This window comes from Protopterus annectens, chromosome 1.part2 (genome assembly GCF_019279795.1).
Source record: "Protopterus annectens isolate FY-2018-M chromosome 1.part2, PAN1.0, whole genome shotgun sequence".
NCBI lineage: Eukaryota > Metazoa > Chordata > Ceratodontiformes > Protopteridae > Protopterus > Protopterus annectens.
This window is the reverse complement of record NC_056727.1, coordinates 158,504,042-158,517,065: the sequence shown is the minus strand read 5'-3', so window position 1 is coordinate 158,517,065 and position 13,024 is coordinate 158,504,042. Positions and strand designations below refer to the sequence as shown.

Genomic DNA, 13,024 nt, shown 5'->3' with positions numbered 1-13,024 from the left:
ACCAAAAAGTCATCTTGGGTAGCCTTCCAATGCCTGACATTCTTAAAGTGGCTACTAATGGAAAGGCCATGATACAGTAACTCCACTGCTTAGGAAAGTCAATTGAATGTCCTGGCCACGCAGAGAGTGACACCTTTGTTTGGACACTCCCAAGCCAGACAACTTAATTGCAGCAGATGTCCTCAAACAGAACTTTCCAGAGTCCTGTGGCCATTCCCCTAGATGAGGAGCTGTGGTGATAGACTAAACTCTAAAATGAGTTTTTGCATATTCCACTTTTTCTTGGATGAAAATGATTAGTTAGTATGGTTGAGTTCCTGTTAGACCTGGTGGTTTAAATGCAGTATTAACTGGTGCAGTTACTTGACAAACCAGTCAGAAACAAGTCATTATCCTCTTCATAGGTTGGTACTAGGCTATTGGCCCTAGGGCCTATATAAGCCTAGCCATAACAATTCCCTGGCTATTTCTTCCACAATATTAACTTCCCTGGACCCCTGTCTAGCAGGGCGACTGACGTGATCCCTGGAGTGAATTTCCTATCTCCCATCCAATCATTAAGGTTCCTTTTGAAGAGGGCCAAAGAGACACTCTGCTTGACATGTATGGGCAGTCTATTCCAGAGTCTGGGGAGTCTCTGGGTCAGGAACCTATCCCTCCAGCATATATTTTGTTCATTGTGATGACAAGGTTTAGTTCCCTGGAGCGTGTGGCTCTGAGGGATTCAGACACATTTTTTCCATTTGAACCATGTAATGAGAATTGCATACAGTGGCACAGAAGATTCTTCCAGAGCCACAATACCTAGATTACTACGTGCTGGCATGCATGAAGCAGACTTACAGATTTTGCTGAAAACATTGAAGTGACATTATTTAACTTCCCTTTCCAAGGACATTTGATTTTTCACCCTGATGTTAAGCCACACCTAGCAGATATGGAGAAGAGGGGCAAAGATCCTGTGTGCCACTAGTATTACTCTTTTTTTTTTTTTAAATGACTTCAGCATTCCTTTTCCTGGATGTAGGGAAGTCAACACCATATGTCGTCCTGATGTTGAAGCTATGCAGAAAGATCAACAATCTGATAAAAACCTAGATGCTCAAGGCTTATGTTCCCAAACAGAAGGGTACTGTGCAGTCACAGGAAGGCTGCAGTTCGCCTTCAGATGACTAGCAGTAGCAGTCCTGATGCCTTGCCCAACTGTCTAACTTTGAAGGCAGTTTCCTGCTGGGCAAACATAAACTAAGGACAAGGATACAAGATTTCATTCCTCACTTGGCCACACCCATAGTTGTTACTCTTGCCCAGCATCCCACTGTATCAAAGGTATGCACCAAGGGCCTCCTACAAAAAAGAGCTGTCCATGAGGTCCCACCAGAACATATTACTCCAGATTCTTTTTTTTGTGTGTGTAAACTAACATCTAAAACGTCAGTCCAGTACTAGATCTAAGTAGACTAAACGCGTTTATCCAAAAATATAAAGCTTTCAAATTATCACAGTGTAGTTTTTATTAAAAAGAAATTTTTAAAGTTGTCACAGTGCAGTTGAATCTTCAATGCTTGTCTGAAGGAAACTGGGCTTGCTTTGGACCTCCAGGCCCCCCTATCTCCAGGTCAGCATCATCATGGAGTCCTGGAGGTTTCTTCAGTTCTGGGTTGGAGCCGGTCATTACCATTGTTGGACTCTTGCATTCGGTAGTACCACAAACCCCGTGGTGTTCACCAAGTGCATATTGTATAGGCATTCTGCAACCCCTAACTGGCTACCTAAGATTTTCCTTTTCTTGATTCCCTGTCTTCAAAACCTATTGTCAGAGTGGGAGTCTGTACTAAAGTTGTTCTATTCTTTGGGAGTAACATTCAACCTTGCTCACTTTTATCAGTTACAGCCTGAGCACCTGACAGTGCAAGTCATATCTTCTTTAGACAGGATTCAGTCTTTCCACTTTTTGACTTCTGGAATCTTGGACAGCTTCAGCTTTTCTTGGAACACTGAGCCCAATGGCAGTTGCCATTTCCATGGTGCCCTGTGCAGTATGAGGTATTGTAGATGATCCCAAAAGTTAGTTGGTCTCATATGTCATGTCCTGTGTCATATCTGAAAAAAATTGCAGGAACTTGCAAAACGGGACCTATGAAGGTGGTTACATCTGCTCAACCTGTGAAGGATTACTCCATTTCAGTTTCCCTCTCACTTATTAGTAATCACCACAGATGCATGTCCTGTAGAGTGGAGAGGGAATTATGTTGAGCAAATGGTCCAAGTTGTCTGGACCCCTTGCACATGCAAGACTACTTATTTGCTTACTGGAGAATGGTAGCAGTTCTTCTGAACCTTCAGACCTTTAGGACTCACAACAGCTCCAAGGTCTAATAGCCATCCAACAACATAGCAGTCATGTGGTACATTGAGTGTCTCTTGTGTTAAAAAGCAGTGAAAGTTTACAAACGTATTACTCCAAATAGTTGATTTTGAGTAGCCAGACACATTCCAGAGAAGCTGTTTCTTATGTGGATAAGCTTCATTTCTGTCTTCTGAGCCTTCAGGCACACACACACGCGCACACATATTGCTGGCTCACATAGGAGGGCACAAAGACAAGTAAGATGCAGTCGCTGAAAGACATGGCTTAAAAGAGTAAATCAGATGATCAAACAATTTGGTGAGATACTGCTTAATTTAGGAAATGGTGGAGATTGTAGGCTCAAGCTGCTATCCCTTTAGAGATTCTCTCTCTTTTTTTTTTTTAAATGCCTCAGTTTAGAGTATCTGGGAAGCTGACACTTAAAGATCTATTTACACATTATGGAATCATATCAGCATATTGGCAAGTATTATAGCAAATGTTGACAGACTAAAAGAAACTGACAAAACTTTCATCAAACCTTGGAGATATTTTTTTCTCTGGGGGCAAGCTACCTGCACCCCCTATGTGGGGGGGGGGGCACCTCCCCTCCAAGGGTAGGTTTGGCACAATGGTTAAGGTCTTCACCTTATGAACTTTTGAGGTTGCAAAGCAGTGGAGAAAAGGGAAGAAAACTTCACTGTTGTAAGTTGTTTCAGCAGCTTTTATTTGATCTGTGGTCTCTTGATGAAAAAAATTGATCAACCTACATGTTTTCCACTTTACAAACATTACTGGACATTTCATTCAAGGAGTAGGGCTGTTTTTTTTTTTTTTGCCTGTGTGGTACTTAAGAACATGCTTTCATCCTTCATCTAAGTCGACTGTCTGCAAACTTCACTGCTTGGTAATCTTCCATTCATTTATGAATGCACTGCATTGGTGATCCCTGTGATGAAAACAAGTGTTCTTGTGAGGATACTCACTGTAACAGTAGATGTTTACTTAGTAGGATCATTCCTGCCTTCTGTTCTTTCCTTAGTAGCTAAGCAGATTGTTTAGTAGCCTCAGTCCTTTCTAATAACAGGGTGGTATGATGTTCATCGTGTTTCACTGTTGCAGTCATTACACTTGGGTTATCCTGCTGGCAGGTGATCAGCAGTCGGCCTGAGTTCCAAAGTCTTGGTCCGGCGTCTGTTGCTGTTGCCTCTTCCCTGATGTCAGTGCGCCAGGGGCATAAAAGTTGCAACCAACGCCATTTTATTCAGTCTTTCGTGCCGTGCGGTGCCCGAAGCAAAAGCAGTTCACAAGTGCCTGTCGGCCGACTCCTGAGATTTTCAAAATTGAATTTCAGAACCGAAGTCTTCAATAAAGCTAAGTACCTCGTTGGGGAAACTTTTTCTTGCTCCAGACCGATGTCAGTAAAAGTTAATAATAGTATTTCTTGTGGGAAGCAAATACCTCATAAGGACTTTCACTCTTACTGCATTCCGTGCCTAGGCCCTGACCACGACATTACTAGTTGTCGGTTTTGTGCTAGATTCAATAACGCACTATTAAACTTCGGTTTGATTTTGCTTTACATTATTTTGGACGAAGATTTAATTACATAATGCTGTCGGAACAACCGACAACCGGAATGTGTAAAAAAACACAAGGACAAAGAAAAAGACAGGCATCCGAGGTCCAAAACCGACGACAAAGCCTCTTCTAGGCCAGTCTCTGGTTCTCAGTGAGGCACTTTTGCAGCCCCTGACACCCGCTACCTCAGAGTCACAGGCCGTAACCGACAGCCATGTGGAGACACCGAGGCCTGTGGAAACTCAAGGTATTGGGCCTACGGAAAATATACCCTCAGATGGGTCCGGAGCCGCTGAGCAGGCACCGGCTTCTGAGGGTGTTTTCAGACCTTCACAGCTTACAATTAAAGCTTCTACAGCAGCAAAGGCAAAGTCAAAAACACCATTAAAGACAAGGAAACAGGTGCAGCATTCTCCAGAACAGGCATCCATGCCAAAGAAACAGATGCTTAAAATGGCCGAAGACCTTATAACTTTAATCAGGGGCTCCCACCCCCTTCCTGACAAAAGGCCTAGGCAAGACACTGATTATGATTCCTCTGACCAGGTTTCCATTTCTTCTGATTATTCTTCTGACCAGGGCTATTCTATCCCTCCCTATGAGGACTCTGATGCTGAAGAGTCCATTCCTTCAGCCTCGCCTCCTGAGGATTACTCTTTTGGGGAAACCCTGTACACCATGAGGGAGCATTTCCATTGGGAGAGAGGATTACTCAGAATCCAAGAAAAGGCTCAGAGATTTCCTTCTCTTGCCTCAGCACAGGCCCCTAGCTATTCTCCCTGTGCTTGATATTGTAGATGATGTTTTTTTCTGAATCCAGTCTGTCTCCAGATTCTTTACCCCCTGCACCAGTAAAGCCAGACAGGTACTACAGGGTCCCTGACTCTCATAAATGTCTTTACAAAAACCCTGCTGCAGACCCAGAAACTACATCTCTGGGTCCTAAAGGGGGGTTAAAGCTTCCACTGCCAAAAATCCTGTCCCCTCAGATAGGGATTCCAGAGCTCTGGGCAGATGGGGGGAAAAAAGTTTACACTTCTGCTACTTTAGCTGTAAGAGCTTTAAACTGCCAGTTTCATGTGCTTAAATATCAACAGTATCTCATGTCATTGTTAAAGCAGAAAATGGTTACAAATATAGAAGGTCCTGACAGTAAAGAAGTGCAGGATTTATTGCATGCAGTTGAAAAGTGGGAAAGCATACTCTGCAATGTGGTTTTGATTCATTAGAGGCTTCTTGTAGAGCCGCAGTTACAGGCTCAGTTATTCGAAGACGTGCTTGGTTGAAAGAACAAAGTTTACCTGACCATGTTAAAGTAAAATTATTGGATGCTCCACTACAGCATGATACTTTGTTTGGTGTTAAGGCAGAAGAGGTGTTAAAGAAAATGGAGGATAAAGCAAAGTCAATGTAAACTGTGAAAGATTTCTTACAGGTTCAACCACCTAGATTTAGCAGAAACTGGCCTTCAAAAAATTGGTCCTTTCCAGTGTCAGAGAGGCCACAAAGAGGCAGATACAGACGCCCAAGAGGCAGATCTCAGCCCCAAGGCTCCTACAGACCTAAACAATGGGGTGCTTCAGCCCCCAAAGGAGGAAAAGACAAATCACAACCTTATAGAAAACAGTCACAGTGACTTCTCTCTGCAAATGCTAAGCTCTTACCAGTTGACAGCACCCCTAGGGGGAAAGCTAGCACTTTTCTCAAAAAATTGGCACATGATCACCCAAGACCAATGGGTGTTGAATATAGTTTCTCAAGGTTACAGGTTCCACTTCCACATGCTTCCAAAACCAAAAGGTATACCAAGCCTGCCACAAAACCAATGGTCAGAGGCACAAAAACAGATTGCTGCTCTTATGGATATGGGAGCTATTCAAAAAGTTCCACAAGAAGAACAGGGCCAAGGATTTTACTCGCGCCTTTTCCTAGTACCCAGAAAGGACAAAGCATGGAGACCAATACTGGACCTGTCAATCCTAAATACTTTCCTGGATGTTCCAAAATTCAAAATGTTAACACTACAACAACTTCTGCCCATGCTGGGCAAAGAGGCTTGGCTAGTTACTTTGGATCTCAAGGAGGCATACCTGCACGTCCCAATCAGACAATCGTGCAGAAGATACCTCAGATTTATAGCAGGCTCAATGCATTATCAATTCTCTGCACTGCCTTTTGGCTTATCTACTGCGCCCAGGGTCTTCACAAAATGCCTGGCACCAGTAATTGCATTTTGCAGACAAAAAGGAATTCAAATATATCCCTACTTGGACGACTGCCTTATACAAGCAGAGAGCAAGGACATTCTTTTAAAGCACCTGGCGTTTGTAAAAAGATTGCTAATTTGCCTAGGCTACACAGTAACTGAAAAGAAATCAAAACTAGTGCCCTCTCGAGGTAATATTCCTGGGTGCAAGCTTAAATACAACTGCCCAGATGGCTTATCTCACGCCAGACAAGCAAAGGCAACTGACTCATTACTTTCAGATGATGGCAACAAAGACCCAGCTCCTTGCAAGAAAAATTCTGCAGGCCATGGCTTCTTGCATTCTACTAATTCCATATGCCAAACTGCATATGAGGAAACTACAATGGTATCTAAAAAGTGTTTGGACTCAGCATTGTCACAGCCTAGAGACAATCATAACCTTGATTCCCTGCCTACAACAGGAGTTTCGATGGTGGTCCCAGGCCTGTCACCACAACAAGGGACAGCCTTTCACCTTACCTACAGCCAGGCAGACAATAACAACGAATGCATCGGATTATGCCTGGGCCTGGGGAGCACATATGGCAGGAAAATGTATTCAGGGTCCGTGGTCCAAGGAACAAATGCATCTTCACATCAATCAAAAAGAGATGCTAGCTCTACAGAATGCCCTGACAGTCTTCAAGGACCTAATACATCCAGGACAGTTATTAATAAAGACAGACAATACCACAGTTATGTGGTACATAAACAAGCAAGGGGGGCACACATTCCTACCCCCTATGCAGACAAGCCATGACTTTGTGGAACACAGCACTGACCTACCAGGTACATCTGCAAGCACAATTCCTGCCAGGAACAAAAAATACACTGGCAGACGAACCAAGCAGAAATCTCATGGATCCTCACGAATGGAAGCTTAATCCACAAGTGTTCAACATGATAACAAGGGAGTGGGGACGTCCAGACATCGATCTTTTTGCCTCCCCTCACAATTGTCAATTACAGAAATTTTGCACAAGGATTTATCACTCTCAAGCATGGAAAGTGGATGCTCTGTCTTTCAGCTGGAAAAACCTGACAGTCTATGCCTTCCCGCCGATGCCTCTTCTCACCAAGGTGCTTCTAAAAGTCAGACAAGAGAGGCCAAAAATGATCCTGATTGTACCAGACTGGCCACGCCAGCACTGGTACCCAATCCTAAAGATTTTGTCCCAAGGCCAACCTTGGCCTCTACCTCAAATCCTTCAACTTCTGACGCAGCAAAACAATCATATTCTGCACAGTCAACTCAGAACCTTAAACCTGGCAGCATGGCAGATAATGTAGCCACTCAGGACTTTAAAAGAGCGTATTTTAGAACATGTTGGTTATATAAGAAATAAAGATGACAGTAGTGCTCTGTATAGGCATGTTCAAGTTTTTAAAGATCATTCTTTTTGTTTTTTAGTTTTACATAAGTTTTATATTAACAAGAGGGATGGTAATTTGAACAGTTTTATTGAAAAGGCTGAAAGTAAATGGATTATGAAGCTGCAGGCAGGCACACAGAAGTATTGGACTTAATGCCTATGTGCCTTTAATGCCTTTATTGAGAGAGCGCAAATTGTTACATTGATTAATTGCTTGTATTATAAAGAGTTCTTCTTTTTCTTTGTATTTTGTCTGATGAAGTGCTGAGTTATTGGCATGAAAGCGCTAACATTTTATTAAAGTTTTCTTATCTGAAGCTGTGGTGGTCTTGGAGTTCATAGCCCTGTCAGAAATGAAAGACCCAGTCTTGTGAGTCCTGACACTTTCCATGTTTTGTTTGAATCATGGTTTATCCTGTTTATATTTTACTATTCTTTGAAAAAGTGTTTTTGCTGGGGTTTTGACTACAGGAATTTCCACATCACTGCCAGGATTGCTGTACCTCAGAGCAGGGAAAAAAAACTCCCAAGGTACCATAATGTCAAACTTTAGTGTATGTGGTCCCCACATTCACACTTTTAGTCCTGCTATTCCAGTGTGATATTTACAGTCCTGAGAGTTTTAACAGGCAGATATTTAGTGTAGGATGGAAGCATTACCTTGGAAAAGGATGCATATCCCTTAGCAGCAGAATGGCTTGGCCACACCTAAGCAGGCTAGTCTCCATTTGTCCTGCCTTTTCAAAACTGTGCTGTTGTCATATTCACCCCAGTGTTTATCCCCCGTGCCTTAATTCAGTTTTGTACTAGCTTGACCCTCTGATATTGTTGTACCAGTCACCCTGGCTGAGTAGGATGGACATTTGTTCATCTCATTATCTTAATAACATAAGCAGCTGGAGACTTGAGGTACTGTTTTAATGTTGCAGTTTGTTTGTATTCATTTAATTTGTGACATTTCTGGAGTCAGTAGAATAATTAATTTTATTTGTTACAGTGGAATCTATTTGCTGAAGGTAGTGATTTCAGTGTGTTAAGCAGTATTTTTCCATTTGTTTACACAGCCAGGAGCAGCTGAAAACATTGCATACTGATTTAAGCTCAAAATTGGCCGACTGTACAGGCATTATTCAAGAAAAGATTCCTTTTAATGACACAAGTAAGTATGCTGAGTTTGTCACTATACAGTAAGTTTGCTGAAAGGGGATATGTATGCCTGTGCTTTTTTGTTACTTTTTTTTTGCACTGGATTTGGAGAATCTCCTTTGGGGATCCGTTTACTTTTACCTGCATAGTATTTTTATTTATAGTACATTGTCTCCTGTCAACAATTCATTGTGTTAGGTATAACAGATTCTTTTGTTTATTTCTTTACACATGTTTCAGTACAAACAATAAAATAATCTTTTCTTACAGGTTAGTTAGCTTGTTAATATAGATGTGCTGTAGTCATTATGTCACTATATTTCCATAAAAAGGCATTCATATGCGACTCCACTCACCACCCCTTAACCGATAACTATATGAATCGATTTTAGACTTTATTTAAGCTCTGCAACTCTTTGTAAATCAAATCCAGTTTTATTTCACACTGGGAAAAAACTGGAAGGTGTCCAGTCTATTGTCAGTCTTATACCATTAGGAATCCTAAAGCCAAGTAGCATCTGCCTTATGCACACAGATAATGAACTCTTGCTAAACAAAAATAATTCTGTTAATGGGAATTACAAATGTCTAAGAGATCAGAGGCCTCACACTCACAAAAAAGACGGAGTACAAAACTCTTTCTAAATGGCAAAACCTACTCAGAACTTGGTAAACATTGTCAATATATTAGCAAATACATTTAGCACAAATTTCATTCCTGAGATGATTATCTGAAACTCTGCAATACCTGTATCTCTCAACCCCCTCCCCAGTCATCACTAAAGAACATGTACTGAAAATACTATCCAAGACTAAGAACACTTCTTCCATGAGACCAAATAACATCCCTTCCCTGGAAATAATAGACCTTTCAGCCTGACTAGTGTAATTTTTAAGGCCATGGAACACAAATAATAGACTTGATTTATATAAACGTTAAAAGTCTCATAGGGCTATATTAGCAACAATTTGGTTTTGTCAAAGGTCGATCCTGTCTAAGCTAGTAAATTTCCTGAAAAAAAGTAACACAGCTGTTGACAGCAGTCGCACTGTACACATGGCCTACCTTGATTTTGACAGTACATTTGACACTATCCCTCAATCTAGCATAATTAATAAGTCTGATATGTTACAAATAGACTTGTGTGTTAAGATGGATAATTAATTGGATAAAAGGCAGAATCCACATGGTGCGAGTGGCAGAGACAGTGTTAGAGAACATGAAGGTAACCAGAGGTATCCTCCAGGACTCACTGTTGGGATCTCTTTTGCTCAGTTTTTACCTCTTTGATGTACAGACCAAAAAACAAGACCTATTGCTAGCCAGTTGCGCAAAAGACTGCTAATGGGGAGTCACTGTCAAATTACCCTCTGACACAGAAGCTCCCCAGCAGGATATTTAAACTAATAAATGCCTGGTGTGTTGAAAATGAGTGCAAATTAAATGCTAAAAAATGCAACATTGTAGCAGTTGGCAGACAGACCATTCCCCCAGCTTACAGCAGTGACAATTATCCATTTCTAAATGAAAATGTAGTTGGGAGACCTAAGAAACTGGGTTGATGATTCCCTCTCTTGATCAGCATGTAGCAACATTTGTCAAGAAATCCTATTTGGTATAGCTGATTGCCAAGGGAATATCATCTACTTCAAAAGAAGTTATTGTCCCTTTGTAGTCAGCACTGATCAGACTAATTATAGAGTGTAATGCCGTCTTTGGAATTTACCTCACCAGACATATCAAACAGCTGGAAAAACCCCAGAGGTTCCTAACAAAGAGGATTGCATGCTTAAAATCCCTAAGCTACCAGAAGAGACTAGAAACTCTGCCCCTGTTCTCTGCATTTTACTGGCTCCACAGAGGAGAGCTGTACCTCGTATTCCAAACCATCAGGTATCCAGTAATCCAGGATCTCTTGTACCTTCACAAATTAAACAGTCCCACAAATAGCAGAACAAGGGATCTAAAAAGGTAGCCATTTGAAATGATGGGACCTGCTTTAGCAAGACCCATAATGTGAGACTGAATGGTCAGAATAATGGACTTACACATTCTAACTCTGAGATGGCAGTTTCTCTATATATTTTATTTTCTCTGAGGTATGTCGCTCTCTGAGTTTGTATACATTCGGGAGATGTGGGGAGACTGCAGGGGGGCTTTGCCCTTGCAAAAAAAGAAGCTTAAAGATGAAGAGTAGTTTTTGATATTTGCACTTCTTCTGCATTTTCTGTTTTTTTTTCCCCCAAGAGTGTTGGCAGTCAGCATTGCGAGTGCCTACATTTCAATTGGCATCCATCTAAACCTGCTTCAGCAGACCAATAAAATAAGGTGGAGAGACAGATTCATTGCTCAGCATCTCCCTCGCCTCTGGAATAGACTCCCCATGCAGATAAAGCCACGTGATGCACCTTCTTCCTTCAAACAGGACCTGGGTAATTGGATGGGTATTTATAAATTCACACCAAATCTTGGCTGGCCTAGTTGTCTTTAAGAGATTATGTACAGTCTGGGGTGTGAACTTGCAAGGCATATTGGTTGCAAAACTCAGTAACCTTGAACTTCCTATGACTGTATATTTTAGATTTCTATAGGTTTGATTATGCAATTTTATGGTCTGTGGGGTGTTTAGCTTTTTGCTGTGTGCTAATCATTTATTTTTCTTATTGTGTACATTGCATTTTGCCATTGTATGATAGGTGATTTGTTTTCGTTTAAAATTTATAGGAGTTTTTCTTGTCATAGTGTATGAGAATATAGATTTGGCTTAGTTTGTGAGCTTTTGTTAGGATGGTATAATCAGTATGTGTATATAATTTTGTACAGAGTAATTTATACATACTTTTTAAATATTTATTCTTTCTAGATATGTGTTTTTATTCCATTCCATTTTTGAGGGTTTGGATTTAGGATAAATGTATATAACCGCACACACACACACACACACACACACACATAAGTATGTATTTGTATATGTGTGTGTACATTATATACATATTTATATGTACGCACACACACACACACACACACACACACACACACACACACAAAAACATAGTGTTTGTATGTATTGTAAGTCCAAGAAGATACTGGAGATGAGCTATACACTTGGCTTTGCAGTTGCAAAATTAACTATCATTACCTTCATAACAGTGTCCAGTTCACACAGCCCTTCTAGGCTACAAAGCTGTCTTATAACCACAAGAAAGTTCCAGTTTGCAGGCCTCTCCCGGGCCCCAAAGAATGTCCAATGCTGTGAGCCTCTCAGGTCCTTTTTCAAACTCATACAGTAGGTCTTTTCACAGAGTTTCATTTATAGGGTATTCTCTACTGGGCTCTTTCTCAATCTGTGCTTCCAGGGCTTCCTTTCAAATGATCCTTCAATGAGTAACTAGCTTCCCAAATTTAGTCATCCAGGCTGCTCTATTTTATACTAGAGTATTTGGCATTTAAATCCTTGAGGTTTAGATAATTGCTGTTTGCTGTGAAAATATTTCTATGCTGCACACTGCAAGTATGCATTATGACTGGCATTTACAGGCACATATACATTCTCTGTTGCCAGTGATGTGTGTGTGTGTGTGTGTGTGTGTGTGTATATATATATATATATATATATATATATATATATATACATGACTGCGTGTGTCTTTTTATAACAAGATGCCAGGGTATGTTTAAACAGGCATAGACCTGTGATTCATAAATGTGGCCTTGCTACTTGATAACACCCTGATGAATCCACAAGTGGAGTATTTGCCACAGTTCTGTGATGTCAGACCTTTAGAAGGAATGCTTTGAAGAGTTGCAAGAATGATGCAGGGAGTGATAGGTCTGGGGTAAATTTGGTTGCGTTCATTTGGTGGGTAAGATGTACAGGGCCTGGTGATGTGCTTTTATGGTCATGAAGTAAGTTAACTGTAGCAATAAGACAAGGAATAGGAGGAGTAGGTAATATTAGGCTTTTGAGGTATGCAGGTTTAGGACACTGGTGAGAATAAACTGTATTACAAAGACGTTGATGGTATTCCGGTATGCTACCCAGACAGGCTGTCAAATATGAATCTCTTTATGTAAGGTCAGAAAAGTATTTGAGATGAGTGCTTACATGCTAACTAATTGCATCAAGTGAACTGTGTGCATATTCTTAAATAACAGTTTCCAGTACATTTTGAAATCAAATGTAAAGATCCATCTCCACTCTTTTCTGTTCACTGATCATAACCTGTTTGTCTGCTCAACTAGACTGTATTCTAATTACTAATACACTGTAATTTTCATGAGTGGAGCTTTTCTTCTTCGAGCTCAGCTGAAAAGGGCTTATTTGC

General features: G+C 41.0%; 1 protein-coding gene across 3 annotated transcripts in view; it reads left to right on the top strand.

The window, feature by feature from the left end:
- Positions 1-13,024, top strand: part of PPP1R21 (protein phosphatase 1 regulatory subunit 21) — a 1,169,673-nt gene that overhangs the window by 259,192 nt on the left and 897,457 nt on the right. For all 3 annotated transcript variants that reach the window (XM_044055342.1, XM_044055334.1, XM_044055351.1), the window contains one exon: positions 8,617-8,711. In XM_044055342.1, coding sequence (XP_043911277.1) covers positions 8,617-8,711 — 95 coding nt within the window. The remainder of the gene's footprint in view (positions 1-8,616; positions 8,712-13,024) is intronic.